The 17,893-nt window shown below is 52.6% G+C and overlaps 1 protein-coding gene across 1 annotated transcript in view; it reads right to left on the reverse strand.

Annotated features, from left to right (window-relative positions):
• Positions 1-17,893, reverse strand: part of Arhgef17 (Rho guanine nucleotide exchange factor 17) — a 61,818-nt gene that overhangs the window by 19,577 nt on the left and 24,348 nt on the right. Inside the window, exon 2 of the mRNA XM_051149050.1 lies at positions 916-993. Coding sequence (XP_051005007.1) covers positions 916-993 — 78 coding nt within the window. The remainder of the gene's footprint in view (positions 1-915; positions 994-17,893) is intronic.

The raw sequence follows: 17,893 nt of genomic DNA on the forward strand, positions 1-17,893 counted from the left end.
CTCCTCTTCTGCCATCCATCTTTTCAGCAGACGCGTTGATTTCCCAAAGCATGAGACCAACCACATGTCTACCCATCTCAAAACCCTCTGATGACTCTCCAGGAACCCCACTGTGGTCCAAATCACTCTCCTGGGGTTCGAGGATCCCACGGCATATGACCCCTGCTGGCTCCTGCAACATCACCCAAGAACCAGTCCCAGCCCCTCATACTCTGTACCACACGGTTCTCTAAACATAAGTGCCGAGCCCTCTGCAGAAGCCGTCCCCACTGTGCCCTCTCTAGGGACCTTTCCCTGACGGCACACTGTTAGGCATCTTCCAGGCCTCTAGAGCAGTGACTCTCAATCCTTAGGTGATGACCCCCACAGGATCTCACAGAGGATATCCTGCACATCAGATTTTTGCATGGTGATTCGTAACAGCAGCAAAGTTACAGTTATGAAGTAGCAACGAAATAATTTTGTGGTTGGGGGGATCACCACAGCATGAGGAACCGTGTAAGAGGGTCGCAGCATTACGAAGGTTGAGGATAGCTGCTCTAGAGGAGCCCTAGAGGAGCCGTGTGCTCAGCATGGTTCTTCGTTCCCTCATCCTTGGGCTTCCTGTATCTGGACTGGGACCTGCCCGTAGCATATACTCAGCATTTAATTCCAGTCACAGAAAGGGCATGATCAAGGAGGTGCACAGCCCAAAACTGGCATTCAGGGCTACTGAGGGGACATGAAAATTATAGCGTAGAGACTCCTGCTCTGCCCAGGACCCTCTCTTCTCACGTAACCTGCAGGAGGCGACCTTTGGGGTGGCTACACCCAGGGTCACAGCTCTTTGGTCTCTGTCCCAGACCATATGAGCGATCCCACCTGTCTGCCGCCCACACTTGGAAGGCTGCTCTCAGGCCTAGGCAAAGGCCTCACCTGCATGAGGGTGCGCAGTGACTCCACATATGACTGCTCCGTGTCCAGCAGGGTCATGGTCACGTGTTTTCGCATGTCCTGTGGGGACAGAGGTAGAAGGTGAGTTAGTCTCTGTCACCTGCAGTTACACGGAGGCTCATCTGCGCACACAGAGACTCCACCTGATCCTTTTTCCTTGCCCGCTTCCTCTCCCCCAGAGACAGCTTCCCAAAGCACCTCGGACCTCCTTTCTGCCAGGCATTCTGTGCTGGGAACACTCCCTGAGTCTCAAACACACTCCCCTCCAATAGGTTCTGGAGAAAGACAAAAAACTAACAACAATAAACCCTCGTATTTACAAAGGAAGATGCCTCCCAGCTAGAGACTGACTCTGAAAATGCCAAGTTCCGGCTTGCTGCTACGAGGACATGTGTGCCCGACCTGGCTGTGTGTCGCAGCATCCCTCAGAGTGACGCTGTCACTTCCTGCTATAGAAGAATTCATTGCAGCCCAGGGAAGAAGAGTTGGATCTAGAAGCTGCAGAACTAGAAGTGTCACAGATCCAACAGGGCTTGATCCCAATTCTCAATGAAAAGGTTGGACAGCTCTCGCGTGCCCCAGACCCAGTTCTGGGCACTTCATTTTCCCAGCCCCCCTCCTGACCACCAGTGTGGTACACAGTCTCTCCGTCCCCGTCCCCCCCCCCCCCCCCCCGTCCCCAGATGGAGAGAGAGAGAGAGAGAGAGAGAGAGAGAGAGAGAGAGAGAGAGAGAGAGAGAGAGAGAGAGTATGTATGTATGTGTGTGTGAGATATGGATCTGTGTGCACATGTGCTCAGGTTCACTCACCCAGGCATGTATGTATGGACACAAGAGGTCAATGTTACGCGTCTTCCACATTATTTTATTTAGTTAATTTATTTTTTGACATAGAGTTTCTCACTGAACCTGGAGCTCACTGTTTCAGCTAGGCTCACTGGCAAGGGAGCTCAGAGATTCGCCTGTCTCAGCTTTCTAGCACTGGGGTCACAGATGCACACCGCTGGGGTCACAGACAACACTGTTGGGTCACAGACACACACCGCTGGGATCACAGACGCACACAGTTGGGGTCACAGACACACACAGTTGGGGTCACAGACACACACCACTAGGGTCACAGACGCACACTGCTAGGGTCACAGACACACACCGCTGGGATCACAGACGCACACAGTTGGGGTCACAGACGCACACCACTAGGGTCACAGACGCACACTGCTAGGGTCACAGACACACACAGTTGGGGTCACAGACGCACACTGCTGGGGTCACAGATGCACACCACTAGGGTCACAGACGCACACTGCTAGGGTCACAGACGCACACCACTAGGGTCACAGACGCACACTGCTAGGGTCACAGACACACACAGTTGGGGTCACAGACGCACACTGCTGGGGTCACAGATGCACACCACTAGGGTCACAGACGCACACTGCTAGGGTCACAGACATACACAGTTGGGGTCACAGACGCACACCACTAGGGTCACAGACGCACACTGCTAGGGTCACAGACACACACAGTTGGGTCACAGAGCAACCATGCGGGGGTGCAGATGCACACCACTAGGGTCACAGACGCACACTGCTAGGGTCACAGACACACACAGTTGGGGTCACAGACGCACACCGCTGGGATCACAGACGCACACAGTTGGGGTCACAGACGCACACAGTTGGGGTCACAGACGCACACCACTAGGGTCACAGACGCACACTGCTAGGGTCACAGACACACACAGTTGGGGTCACAGACGCACACTGCTGGGGTCGCAGATGCACACCACTGTGCCCAGCTTTTACAATTCTGGGAATGCAAACACAGGTCTTCATGCTTTACCACCAACTGTTTTCCTCATTTTGAGACAGGGTCTTGTATAGACCAGGATAACCTTGAATTCCTGATCCTCCTGCCTCCACTTCCCTAGTGCTGGGGGTTACAGGTACTCACTACCACATCTGGCTCATGCACTACTGGAGAGCAACCCAGGGCTTTGTGCACATGCTAGGCTACTGAGCTACAACCCAGCCTAGTATCCTCAGCCTAGTCTCCTTGTTTTCAGAACACACTGGCGCCTACATAAAGAGGACCTGAGAATCCCCTAGGGGTTGCTCAGCATCTGTACCCACATCACGAGGAATTAGCTTCCTGCCTCTGTCAAGGGGAGCTCTATCCTATGGGAAGAGTTTGTTAGAAATAAGCTTGGGATTGGCCGGGCTTGGCTGCTACCCAAGGCCAAGTTCAATTGTCCCCAGCTTCATGCAGGAAACCCTCCCAGGGAGCACCTGTCCCATCAGCCTCTGCCCTGGCCCTATGCAAGGTGTGGGGCCCACACATGTGGCTGGGCTGTACCTGGGGCTCCAGCCATTAAAGCCTACAGACTCAAGACGCTCTGCCCAGGGTCCCTGGACTGCTTGAGGACTGTTTGTTTGTTGAGACTAGACCTTGCGCTGTGGCTCTGGATAACTGGGCTTCTCTCATGCTGCAAGCATCCCCACCACGGCCAGTTTACGTCTCACTTTTCTGGCTGTGGTAAGCTCAGGTGCTGTTCCTCTGACCCTGGAATGGAGGAATCAGTCTTGTCCCTCAATAACTGACAGGGAGGCACACTCAGAAAGTGGACTCCCATGCTAAGCTCTACTGAGGCATGGGTGACATCTCCTTGGAACTCAGGAGGCTGGCTCACTCTATCTCTGCAGGCTCTGTGTGGTGATGTGTTCTTTGGGCCCTACCTCAGAGACCCATCAACTACGAGCAGGCCACTTATACTGGGTGCTTCTGGGTCTCCCATGTCCACTCTGGTGCTGGCAGCAACCAGAACGTTCCAGTATCTCATAAGTATGTGCAACTCATTTCAACCCTACAAAGCTCCAAGACACAGGTGTTGGTCACCCACTACACAGATGAATCAAGTCAGAGAAGTGACATGACTTGACCAAGATCGTATGGCCAGTGACAGACAAAAGGAGGCCCAGAGCCTCTTTAGACACTTCATGCAGAAGTGCCTTAGAGCCCCAGCACCCTATGCTCCTTTCCCTCAGGACACAGGACTCCCCAGCTCTGCTCTTCCTGGCTCTGTGATGTTTGTTGTGACTCTACTTCCATTCTCCTTTAGGAACTGGAGGGAAAAAAAAAAAACACTCTTTGCTTCTGGTACACCACACAAGCTCCGTGATGGTTCCGCCCGCCCGCCCGCAGGCACGCTCCCACACACGGGTGGTCCTCGCTGTCCACTTCACTGAGACTTCATGGGGAAGTTGTTTCGACTGACTATGGGACATCGAGCTCAGGCTCTGGGCCTCACAGCTACTGTCCCCTGCCCACACTCACACTGGCCAGCCAGCCCCAACCTGGGTCACGGTCAGAGAAGTTCCCCGTGAGGCGGGGCTGGCCTTGGGCCTGCTGGCGGGTGGCTGGGGTGGTAGAGGGAGCTGACTCTGCAATGCCGCTGCCTCTCCCAGCCTCCTCCCTGCTGCAGAGCACAGTGGGCTGTCATTCAGCTGTCAGGTAAAAGCACAGAAAACAAGGCCGGCTCCTTGTCACGGCATGGAGCACTCTCTGCACGTGTCCAGACACGGGAGCAGCGCAGGGGAAGGGGGGGGGGCGGAAGGGGGGCAGGGGAAGCAGGAGATGGAGGGACGAGGCAGCTGTCAACCAGATCAGCAGGCCCACCTGTTCCAGGCTGACCGGCCCTTCAGCCTGCTTCCCTCCAGATCCCCTTACCCTTCAATAGCCACAGACAGGCCCCTGGTATGGGGACCAGGGGGAACCTGTGGGGAGGAGGTCACTGCAGAAAGACGGTGAGAGGGACTTTCCTATTGTTAACTCCCAAAACTGAGACCCTGATGTACCAGGCATGAAGGAAGACACAGAGAGAAGCTGTGAAGGCAAGATGCCCTGGATCAAGATAAAAAACGTTTATCCCGCTGTGAGCTAGGCCCTCCTGCCCAAGAAAGCTGGAGCAATGGAGACACACAACACAGTACAGTACCCGGATTAGGGCAGAGTCCCTATTGTGCCCAGAGCATGGAACAGAGTCCAGGCCCAGACAAACACACAAAAACAAGGCAGCATCCCTGGACCCTGTCGCCGCCTCCTCCAGAAAGGCAGCTGGAGGCAGGAATGGGGACACCACCTTTCCCACAGCACCACAGTATGACATCTCCAGGCCCCGTAGTTCCAGGGGGGTGATGGCAAAGAGGAAGCAACGCTGACTACCCCCCAGCACATACATACAGCTGGGGCCCGTCAACCCTGAAGGAGGCTGGAAAAATTGGCTTTCCTGGGGACCCAGTGTGCCCCGGGAACAAATCTGCTTTCACCTGACCCACTTGACAAGAGTACTGTCCTGAGCCTTGACCAACCCCAGGAGTGCGGCCAGGGCCCCTCACCATCAACCTCTCTGCCTTCATCTGAGGTCAGCCCTCCCCAAGCCCAGGAGCGCGGCCAGGGCCCCTCACCATCAACCTCTCTGCCTTCATCTGAGGTCAACCCTCCCCAAGCTCAGGGTTGGCAGGCAGGCAGGCAGGCTCCTGAAGCCTGATCCAAGTTCCCGGCCCTGCTCTCCAGCATCTGCCCACGCTTTCCCCGTCTCCTGGGTCTGCAGCATCCTAGGCCAAGCCCCAGGTTCCCGGCTGCCCCACCCCTTCCCCATACCTGAGCCTCCCCCGACTGCTCCGCGGTGTCAGAGCCCCCGCCCCCGGCGGACTCCCCGGAGGCGGCGGCCGGGCCCAGATCGCGCATGTCTTCCAGCGCGATAGTGAACTGGGCCAGGGTCTTCACCATCTGAAGCATGCGGCCGGGTCGCCGCCGGGGCGGGGACTTGCGCCGAGCCGGAGGGCCCCCTCCCACCCGCGCTCCTCGGGGGCCTCAGCCCCGCCGCGGTGGTGGAGGCGGCGTTCGTAGCAGCGCCGCCGGTGTGAGCGCAGCCAGCGGTGGCGCTGCGGCCTCCTCCGCGTAGGGAGTGAGTGCGCGCGGCGTCGCAGGGGGAAGAGTCCCGCCCTCTGCGCGCCGCCCGCCCCTTCTCCCGCAATAAGCCCAGCGCCGCGGGACCTCGCACCCCCGCCTCAGGACACAAGTCACACACACCCGCCGACAAAGACGCGCCTACTGCTACATCTAGCGCGCAGACGCACAGATTGACACCTAGGAGCCAGAGCAGGCCCAGCTGCAGGGTAGATCAGAGTAGTTCAGGGTCAAGTGCGTTCGCACTAACAGTGTTACCATACAGATCCCAAATTCTGACACTCTGGAGGCCTGACCCACCACTCCTCACAATGATGCGGACTTCCTTGTTCAACAACTACAGCATGACAGAAGCAGTCATCCACCTATGCGGGGCATCAAGTGCGGATTGCTGTAAACCTCACTGGCCCCAGCTCTGGGAGGGGAACTCGGGTGTGATAGAGAGGGGCTATCACCCCAAGCACCCACATTGAGTCACCCCATCTCTACCACTATCTCACCCGGCTTAGTCAGTGTTCCCTTCCAGTCACTGGAGAGGGGCTCTGACTACCTCCCATCTGCCCTCCCTCCACCCAACACTCTGGTGTTTGACCTTGATCCGCAGGCCCCTTCCTCATATCTCAGGACAAGGCCAGGACCTACCCCAAGACCCCCTTAGATAAGACTCGGGTGCGGGGAGAAACAACTTTGACTGCAGCTCCCACTGGGCACTAGGAAGAAGGTCCATATACTCTGCAGCTGTGACAAAACCCTAGCTAGCTCCATCTCCTTGAACATTGGCGATTCTCACACTCACAAAGCTCGCTCGCAGCTCACGCTCTCCAAGCTGCTCTCTCTGGATTTCCTGAGCAATGGGGTAATGGCCCTCCATCAGCAAGCCAGGCTTACCTTGTTCCCCACTCCCACCCTATTTTGTTGCACCCTCACCAACTCTCTGTGCCTCAGAACCTTGACCTAAGCTTTTCCCCCTCCCCTAGCAATCGATGCCTTTTCTTTTCCTTTCAAGACTGTTTTACACTTGCAGGCAAATGGATGGAACTGGAAACAATCATCCTGGGTGAGGTAACCCAGACCCAGAAAGACATGCATGGTATATACTCACTCAGAAGTGGATATTAGCCACATAATACAGGATAACCACACTACAATACACAGACCTATAGAAGCTAAACCCTGGGGGCTGGAGAGATGGCTCAGAGGTTAAGAGCAGCACTGTCTGTTCTAACAAAGGTCCTGAGTTCAATTCCCAGCAACCACATGGTGGCTCACAACCATCTATAATGAGATCTGCTGCCCTCTTCTGGCCTGCAGGCACACACGCAGGCAAACAAATAAAAAACAACAACAAAAAACACTGTATATGTAATTAAAAAAAAAAATATTTAAAAGAAGAAGAAAGAAGCTAAATAACAAGGAGGACCCTAGGGAAAATGCTTAATTCTCATTCAGAAGGGCAAATAGAATAGACACAGGTAGCGGCTGAAGAGAAGGAACAGGACGGAGCCTACCATAGATGTCCCCTGAAAGACTCCACTGAACAGAGGGTCGAAGCAGATGCCAAACTTTGGTGTGGAGCGCAGAGAGTCTTATGGAAGAGTTGGGGGATAAAAGGACCTGGATGGGACGGGAGCTCCACAAGGAGACACGGAGACAACAAATCTGGGCGGAGGGTGGGATGGTAGTGCTGCTGCTGCAGAGGCTGCTGCACCAATCAAGGACCATGCATAGTTGAGGACCTGAACCTCCTGCTCAGATGTAGTAGACAGTCTCCTTGTGGGTCCCCCTAATATGGGGAGCAGGGGCTAATTCTGGCAGGGACTCTGGGGCTCACTCATTGGTCACTTCCCCCTGGCAGGGAGGCCTTAGCAGGCCACAGAGAAAGAGGATACAGGAAGTCCAGATGAGACTGGATGGGCTGATGTCAGATGTTAGGAGAGGAGGGCTCCCCTTTCTCAGGACTAAGGGAGAGGGGGGAAAAGGAGGGTGGGTGGGACAGGGAGGTAATGAGAGAGTTGGCTATAATCCAGATATAAAATGAACAAACAAAAAAAGACTGTTCTACACAAATGTCATCTCCTCTAGGAGGCCCTACCGGGTCTTCAGATTAGGTCTCATGTGCCTGTTCTATATTCTCCAGGTTCTTCAGCTTCCTTATCTTTACCACAGACGGTCTGTAATAGTACTTTTCAGGCAGGCACTGGTGGCGCACGCCTTTAATCCCAGCGCTTGGGAGGCAGAGGCAGGAGGATCACTGCGAGTTCGAGGCCAGCCTGGTCTACAAAGTGAGTCTAGGATAGCCAGGGCAACACAGAGAAACCCTGTCTAAGAAAACAAAACAAAAAACAAAAAACAAAAAAAAAAAAAGGTACTTTTGGCTAGATTGATGATAGGCTGCTGGCTCCCTGAGGTAAGGGCCCATGTCCTTCGTGAGGCAAGGCACTGAACACATGTCACAGCTAACAGCTGACTGGTCTGGGTAGCTCTGCTTCTCCCTTTGCCAGCCAGCCTGTGTAAGTTTCCTGGCATCCACTTAGCATGGAGGCCCCTGCATCCCTCTAGCCTGCCCTGCTTCCTTAGCCCCCACTCCACACCCCATGCTAAGGAAAATTTTTTTAAACTCTTACTTATTTTCGCTTTATGTGTATGAGTGTTGTGCCTGCCTGGTGCCCATAGAGACCAGATGAGGGTACTGGATCCTGGCACCTGCACTAGGGACCCATGTAAAAGCAGCTGAGCCATCTCTCCAATCCAGGAACTGTTACTTTTAACACCCTCCTCCTTGTGGCATTAAACTGGCTATGTAATGGAGGATGGTCTTGAACCTCTGACTCCTCTGTAAACACTGTGCCAGTTCTGGGATTACAGGCATGCACTACTGTGCCTGGTTTGTTGTTGTTGTTGTTTTAAAGATAGGGTTTCTCTGTGTAGCCTTGGCTGTCCTGGGCTGGCTTTGTATACCAGGCTGGTCTCGAACTCACAGAGATCCACCTGTGTTGGGATTAAAGGCGTGTGCCACCATGCCCAGCCCATGCCCCTGGTTGAAACCAGGGTTTTGTGCATGCCATGTAAACACCCCACCAACTTAGTTCTCATCCCTAGCACCTCTAAGTTTTGCTACCGGTACTGAAGATTAAACTCGGGACCTCCTGAATGCCAAGCAGGGGGGCAGATGAGCTTCCTTTCTTTCTGTGATATTGCTTGTTTAAGCCTGGGTCTTCCTTTGCAGCTCAGGCTAGCCTCAAACTTACGATCCTGCTAGGGATGTAGCTAGTGGCAGAGGGCTTGCCCAGCTCATGTGAAAACTGAGAAAAATCCTTAGAACTTTGGTTTTGTTTGTTTTGAGACAGGGTTTCTCTGTGTGCAGCCTTGGCTGTTCTGGACTTGATTTGTAGACCAGGCTGGCCTTAAACTCACAGCAATCCACTTGCCTATGCCTCTCTGAGTGCTAGAATTAAAGGCATGACCTACCATGCCCCTCTTTTAAGTGCTTATAACTTTTGGCTAGACAAGATGGTACACACCTATAGATTGTACACCTATAATCCTAACACTTGGGAAGTGAAGGCAGGAGACTCAGCAATTCACGGTCATACTCAGCTATAGAATAAGTTCAAGGCTAGCCTGGCCTACAAGAGGCCCTTGTCTCAGAAACAAAACAGGTCTGAGAATATAGTTCATTTGGTAGAGCTCTTGCCTGGGGTATAAGGCCCCAGGTTTCAGCCCTGGGGGATAAGGCCCTAGGTTTCAGCCCTGGGATATAAGGCCCTAGGTTTCAGCACACAAAAAGCCTTGTGATTCTCCTGCCTCCTCCTGAGTGTTGGCATTACAAGCATGCACCCCTGTGCCTGGCACAAACAACTACCTCAATTACTCCCAAAAGAGCAGGCCATGGGGCTCAGGTCCCAGGGCAGCAGGTACAGCACAGATGAATCAGAGCCAATACCAGGCAGTGCTTAATAAATTTGTATTGATCAGTGAATGGACAATCTGGGGACTCGGCTGTGCCTGCCGTGTCCCGCTGGATCAGAATAACCGTTCATTCAGTCTGTTGAATGGAGGAACGAATACAGCAGCGAGTGTGGCTCTTTACTGGCCTCTGGCCTGAGAGCCCAGCACCTCCTAGGAATGTGCTGAAAAGCACTTTCACCCCTCCTCCAAGGGATCTCAGACTCTCCCCAAGGTTGGAGAGAAACCAGAAACCAGCTGAATCCATTTGCCGTTTCCCTTCCCAAGGGACTGCCTTGCCCATACTTCCTCCCCTTCCTCATCAGGGTGGACACATTGGGGGAGGATAGAAAAAGTATGCCCACGTTCAGGGTGGGCAGCCAGCTCTCACAGGTAAATTCGTGTGAACTCACAGGCCTATGGCCTGAGGGCTGACTTCCTGGTCACTGTAAGCCACCTTTGGTTATCAGAGTATCTCCTCCTATTGGCCTATTTTTTATTTTTTATTTTTTTGGGCTTTTCGAGACAGGGTTTCTTTGTGTAGCCTTGGCTGTCCTGGGCTAGCTTTGTAGACCAGGCTGGCCTTGAACTCACAGTGATTCGCCTGCCTCTGCCTCCTGAATGCTGGGATTAAAGGTATGTACCACCATGCCCGGCTTTTTCTTAAAACAACCTGATTGTGGCCTCATTTCTTCTTAGTGGCTGTGGTGGTGGTGGGGGCAGTACTTAGTTTGGAGGTCTTGGCAAAGGTTCAACTCACCCATCCCTCACTAGTTTCTGCAGGACCGAATTCTGAGAATGATTTCACTCCAGGCTTGGCCTGGGGGTCTAGAGACACAGGAGGACATGGGTGTAGAGAGAGAGGGTCCCTAGAGGCTTCTGCCCTCTTACAGGTTGGACTTAGTGCCAAAGGCAGTGAGTGCCATGAGGCTTCACTGGGGATGGCTGGTTAGATCCAAACCTGTTGCCATAGCACTGGAGATGCTGGTGGAACAGAGATGTGAAAGGAGCGTGGGGCTCAGAGCACAGGGGCTGAGGCACCGAATCATTAGAGGCCTGCCAGGACAAGGTCAGCTAGGGTGAATCAGAGGGTGTCACGTACCCAGCACCCAGTGGTGGTATATAGTTCTGTGTTTCCTATGAGCGTCAATTTGGGGTGCTGGTTTAATCCCCCCTATAAGAGCTCTGTAGATGTTTGGAGTAGGTCACAGAACAGTTTTGTTCTTTAATTTACATGTATTTATTTTTCGATTATATGTGTGTGGGGATGGGTGGGCACATGCGCCATAGTCTGTGTGTGGAGATCAGATGCTCCCCTTTCACTACATGGGTCCTGGGGACTGAACTCCGGTCTTTAGGCTTGGAAACAAAAATTTTTTTTTTCTTTTTAAACCACCGGAGCCATCTTGCCCTCCCCGAGAAGAGTTTTTGTAAGCGTGAAGCCCTGTCCTGTTTTCCATACTGCATCTATAGCCCGCCTCAGACATCTACCTTCCCCACTGTAGAGCTGCCCGCTCCCTCCTTGGTCGCAAAAGGCAAGAGACAGTGGGCAGGAAAGGGCCCAGCTCCACCAGACCAACACTCCCTGCAGGGTAGACCACTGGGCACCCTGGCTCTGAGGCTACCCTGGCCCTCCGACCTCCACCAGGTCTGTTGACAACTTCCTTGTCTCTGAGGGAACCCTGGCATCCTGCTCACAGACGCCTCCCACTCTACCTGTCTCCTAAGACCTACCAAGACCCTACCTGTGGTCCTGCAGCTAATGCTGGACCCATCAGAGGACCAGCTGTGACAAAGGCTAGACTTAGAATGGACTAATGAAAGAGTGATGGATGGTAGTACCTGGGTAGCCGAATGATGAAAGATGAGTAAATGGATGGATGACAGACTTGGTGACAGATGGACACATGACCAGATGCACTTGGTGGATGGGCAGCTGCTGTGAGTTTTACATCACCCACTTGATTAGTTGAATAAATACTGGGTACTTACCAAGTACCAGGTGCCAAGCACTGTGCTAGGAATATTTTTATTTATGTTTTTTTGTTTGTTTTAATATGAGTGTTCTGCCTGCATGTTCACCTACATGCAAGGAGAGGGCATCAGATCCCATTATAAATGGCTGTGTGCTACCATGCAGTTGTTGGGAATTGAACTTGGAACCTTTGGAAGAGCAGCTAGTGCTCTTAACTGATGAGCCAATCTCTCCAGCGCATGTGCTTGGAATTTAAAAATAAGGATTTGGGCTGGGGAGACAGGCAGGCAGGTGACGGTGCTCGCCTCTGAAGCCTGCTGACTTAAGTTCCATTGCCAGAACCCACACAAAAAGCCAGATTCTGTGATCCCAGCATTCTTACGGTGAGATAGGAGGCAGGAACAAGAGAAGTCACTAGAAAGAAGCTCAAAGGTCAACTAGCCTGGAATGCATAGTGCAGTGTAAACAGAAGAGATGATGCCTCAAGAAGGTAGATAGAAACCAGGCATGGTGGCGCATGCCTTTAAACCCAGCACTCAGGAGGCAGAGGCAGGCGGATCGCTGTGAGTTCGAGGCCAGCCTGGTCTACAAAGTGAGTCCAGAACAGCCAGGGCTCTGTTACACAGAGAAACCCTGTCTCGAAAAACCAAAATAGAGAGAGCTAACTCAAAGAAAGCCAAAACCAAAACCCAAAACCAAAAACTTGTCCTCTGACCATTACATGCATGCTGTGTCATGTGCGCATGCTACCTGACCACCAGAAGAAAGATAAAAAAAGGAAGGGAGGGAAGGAAGGACGGAGGAAGGGTATATGTCCATATATGTCCATATGTCTCATGTGTAGGAAGCTCAGCATTGTGGAGGCAGGAGGATCAGAATTCAAGGTCATTCTCAGTAAGCAAGGTGGAGACTAGCCAGGGACACATGAGACCCTTTATCAAAAACAGTGAAGGCAGCTCCAGAGAGAGACACAGTTTTGGAGAGCAGGTCTCATCAGACTGCCTGGGAAGGGTCTCCCAGACCTGCCTATCAAGAGATCTCTGGATCCCAGAGCTGCCCACACTGAGAAGCAGGGAGCCTGATGAACGACCTCCCACCATCACAGATGCTGTGTGTGCCGCTTTCAGGGCCAGGTCTCATCACTGCCTTGCACGTGCTGGCTCCTCAACCCCCAACCTACCTCAGGGCTCTATTTCTTCTAACTCTCCAGTTTATAAACCAGGAAAGCAATGCTTACAGGGGCCATCTTGCTGGTAAGGGCTAAGGACCCAACTGGCTGCCTGTGGGGTTGAACCCCCATGTACTTTGCAGGCCCACTGAGCCATCTTTCTCTTCTTTTCCAAGTCAGTGATATCAGTAGGTTCCCCTGAGTCAGGAAGGTGAACACAATACTGCCACAGGCTATGCCAGGACCAATGACAACAATCCCTGGGAACACACGTGGGCTGTCTGGGAATCCATGAAACTGGAATTGGCACGACATGTTTTTGACCTAACAGGCCATCAATTCCCACAATGGCTGCTGCCTCCTCTGACCCTGAGTCACCAAGGAGACAAGTTTCCAAAAGGATCTCATGGTATGGAGACCAAGATGGCTGTCTCCAGAGCCATGTAATTTTAAGTTCAAATCCTCACTATGCCACTTCCTTAGTGTGTGGGTTTGGCAAGACACTTTATTTCTTGGGGCGTCTGCCCACCCCCTTTCATCATTACCCATCCAGTCTTCTTGTTTTCCTGGGTCACTTCCTGTTCTCTCTCCTTCGTTTCCGGAAGGAGAGGCCTCTTAAGGTTTCCCAGTTCCCAGGCCTCATCAGCAGCTGGAAGGGAAGTGTCCAAGCCACAAAGCTCTCTAGGGACCGGCTACCCTGGGTGCGGCTCTGGGACTGGTGGATGAGCTCTGTGGATGGGAGATTGAGTCCAGGGCCTAAGGAGCCGAGGCACCTTCTTGTTTCAGAGGCAAGTCCTCCTGCACGCATGGGTCTGTGTGCAACTGGACACAGGACTATGAGGGACATGAAGTGCCCCGTCTGTGTGGCTCCTCAGGCAGTGGCCATCTCTAGACATGACTGCACACAGTAATCTGGGGTGACCTTCCACATGGTTCTGTGGCAGAGGTTAAAAACAAGCCACATTCAAAACAATCACAAATAGAAAATGACAACAAACCAGCCAGCTCTCGCTCACAAGGAATTACTACATATTAGACATGACCCGAGTCCTTTCCATGACTGTGTCACCTTCTTCTCACACTCATCCTAGGTGTGTGGCAGGTGATATTTGTCAAAGCTGGTGTCCACAAAATTGTCCATCTGGCAATTTTTTTTCCAATATGGTGCTGACAATCTTCTCATATAGGGATGAGGCCCAGGGCCCCTCCCCTTCAGACTAGGCAGGCCTTTACTATTCTCTTGGACACAGAAAGCTGGCAAAAGTGAGGCCTCCTAAAACTTGCCCCCCTTTTTGTGGTGGTAGGGATTGAAACCAGGGCTTCTCACATGCTGAGCAAGCACTCCACCAGTGAGCTCTACCTCTGTTCTTTTGTTTTTATTTATTTATTTTTAAAGTTTCATACATATGTGAGTGTTTTGTATGTATGTATGTATGTATGTATGTATGTGCATCACATGCATGTCTGGTGCTCTCAGAACCAGGAGAGGGTGTTGGGTCCCTTGGAATTAGAGGTATGGATAGGTGTGAGCCGCTATGTAGGTGCTGGGACCCAAATCCAAGTCCTCTGCAAGAGCGGTAAGTGCTCTAAACCACTGAACCATATCTCCAGCTCCTATTTGTTTGTTTGTTTGTTTATTTATTTATTTTGAGAGAGGGTCTCACTATGTAGCCCTGGTTAGCCTGCAATTGACAAAGACCCTCCTGCCTCTATCTACCAAGCGCTGGGCCTAAAAGCATGCGTCACCACACCTGGCTTCCTCAAGACTTTAAAAACAATATTTTCAACTTTGACAAGGGAGTCTCACTAAGTTGCTCAAGTTAGCCTTGAACTCACCCTTTAGCCGTGGCAGACCTTAATCTTTCCTACCTCAGCCTCCCCAGTACCTGGGATTACAGGCTTGAGGCCTGGCAGCCTGCCCAGCCTCCACGTTGGGGGATGAGGGACCCAAGCCACATGCCATGTTATAAGTATGCCAACTGACAGTTCTGATGAGGCCCCAACCAAACATCAATATTAACTGCCAAACTTGAGAGGAGTGCTCCTCCATGGGTACTTCAACCCAGGCATCACCGGACCACGGTGAAAGACTCAAAATGAAAAGGAAACAGAGGCCCAGGGAGCCAGGGCCTTGCTGCCAGTATGGGGCAGAGCGCATGCGCAGACCGGGGCGGGGGGAGGGGCAGCGGCGCGGGAAGCAGAGCTCAAACCCAAGGTAGACTGACAGAGGAGTGACGCGAGGGTGACTTCTTCATGAACCCGCATTTCATCTGTTGGCCCAGAGGGGTCAGCCTGGGACCCCAGCATGGGCATTCATAGAAAACCAGAGACCTACCGGCTGTAAGGAGGCGCACGAGGTCGTCCCCCCTCCCTAGGCTGGGTTCAAGCTTGCCTTCCGATGGCTAAACCAATTCGGCCCATCTCTCAGCCTAGAAGAAAAACCCTGGCCGCAAGACCTCAGGCCCATCACAGACCGCAGAGTATAGCACACCCTGCCGGGTCCTCAGTAGCGACTTGTACAGCTAGCTAATGTTTTAAGGAGGTCCAAGTTTTCTCTATCTCTCTGTGCGGGCCTCACACTACTCTTGAGCGCCCCGTGATAGCTCCCCAAGTCCGTTCTTCTTCAACACGTTACCGATCTACACATTGGCAGTCTTGCAGGACAGTAAGAGAATGCAGAGCACCTCTCGGACTTGGCCTGGGGGGTGGGGGGTGGTGCCAAGGTCGAGAGAAGAGCCCAATTCCCACAGCGTGTGTGTTGACACCGTGTTACAGACGAGGAAAGAGGACCCCAAGAAAATGGCTCATCAAAGCAGCCGAGTGAGTTCACCAGCGTGCAGAGGACACGAATGAGAAGTCAGACCAAGCCTGGGACATCCTCAACCAGGAAGTGGGGATGAGGGCTGTATTCCCCTTCCTGGATGGCTAAGGAATAGATGGAAACTGAAGGGAGATTTCAATGTCTGCCTGCCCCCAGGACTACAAAAACAATAAAAACAGAGACTAGTATTTAATAGACATACTAGGTACATAACATGTATCTATTGACTGGTCTTCTTGCTTTCTGACTTCATTTCCCTATCTGTAAACAAACAGGGGAGGCGGGAAGGTTCAGGTGGCTCTTAAATTCCCCACTCAGTTCCCTAGAAGATGATGAGGTCATACCAAGTGGAAAGTACAGCTGAAGTGAAGTGAAGCCCAAGTGAAGAAGCTGGGGCTCCAAGGCTGCACTTCCACTAAGTACCCATAGGTGGCAGCAGAGGCCTGCAGGACTGGGATTGTAGAGCATGTGGTTTGAATTTAACTGCTGTGATTTTTTTTAGTGTGTTTTTTCCCCCTCCCATTTTCGTTTTTCTGTCATCCCGCCCCCTTTTAAGTTTTCTGAAGATGCAGCTGAGAAGGAAAAGGTTTTTTTTTTGTCCCAGATAATAGTCAGAATCAGGAGATGGGAGCCGGATGGGTAAGTCAGACCTAAATATACGTGAAAAGCATCTGATGAGCTACTGAAAGCAACCTTCTCTGCCCATTTCCTGCCCAGTCGCCACTAGTTTCCAGGTAATGAGCCAGCCGTAACTGAGTGTGAGGCCTTGGTGAAGGGAACAGGTGAGGCTACACCTTGGTGATGGGAGTGTGACTTGGAAAATCTGGCACGTTTCAATTTTAGGGACTCCTAAGAAGATATACACATCCCTGCCAGCCCTGCACATACCCTCTGTGCCCTGCCTTGGCTTAGAACCCCTGGATGTGATGACCTCCAGAGGGCCTCCCTTAATGGCTCTAAAAATTCATTCAAGTTTCCAAAAGTTGTTCAAAATACTCCTCAGGTCAGCAGGGGCCCACACGGTCTGAACCTCAACCTCAGTTTCCTTGCCTGGAACATCCCAGAACTACAGATCAGTGGCTGCTCTGGAGAGGAGAGCTCCCTCCCATCTCTCCACCCATCTTGGTAGCATGTAGGGAGGCTGGGGTGAGGGGTCGTGGGAACGGAAGTTTCCAGGGTCTAATTCCAACCCCTCCAATCCCCTCCTTCCTTCAGATCCAGGCACATATGAGGGGGTCCATTTGTACACTGTTGATAGAGATGGGGTGTCTTGCCTGTAGGGCGGAAGATGACTCATTGGGCCATGAGCCCGGCACCCTGGGAAAGGCCAAACCAGCCTCAGGCCAGAGCCCCAGGGAGCAGAGGACAGGGCCTGACTGAGCTGTGTATAAATCCTAGGGACTCTCAGAGCCCCACAGTCAAACAGTCAAAAGAGGCCATCTTCCCCACTTAGATAACACCAGAAATCCAGAGATGAGGAGGACAAGTTCCGCCAGGCGCTGTGTGCCCTCCCAGCCCAGTGAGCAGCCAGTCTCTCCTGGCTCCAGTGTCAGGTTCTCCCTCCTCAGGACCAGGTATCCGTCCCAGCTGCTGCCAGCTGCTCCTCGCTCATGGCTGGGCCGAGTCCCATCTAATCTACTGTGCTCTCCTTCTTCCTGGGAGCCTTAAATCTTCCCCCTCACTAGCTTCTTGTTCCTCATCCCCACCTCAGGCTAGGGCAAGAGCCAACTGCCCTGTGATGACGCCCCAACCAGTCCATCCTTCTTTTTACTACAGTATGAACCTGTGAGGCGCCACTCTAGGACGCTACCCCGGGTGTCAGAGGACAGGAACGAGTTGGGGGAACTCCAGAGGGTAGAGAAAGCACCACTAAGACCCAGAGCCCAGTCCCCACAGGGTGCACACTCAGTGGCATGAATAGGCACAGTGACACCGTGATGTCTGTGATCAACCCTCCTGAAACAAAGAGACAGAGGGACCGTTTCTTTCTTTTCTTTCCTTTTCTGGTTTTTCAAGGAAGGGTTTCTCTGGGTAGCCCTGGCTGTCCTGGGACTTGCTTTGTAGACCAGGCTGGCCTGCTT

This window comes from Acomys russatus, chromosome 7 (assembly GCF_903995435.1).
Source record: "Acomys russatus chromosome 7, mAcoRus1.1, whole genome shotgun sequence".
Taxonomy (NCBI): domain Eukaryota; kingdom Metazoa; phylum Chordata; class Mammalia; order Rodentia; family Muridae; genus Acomys; species Acomys russatus.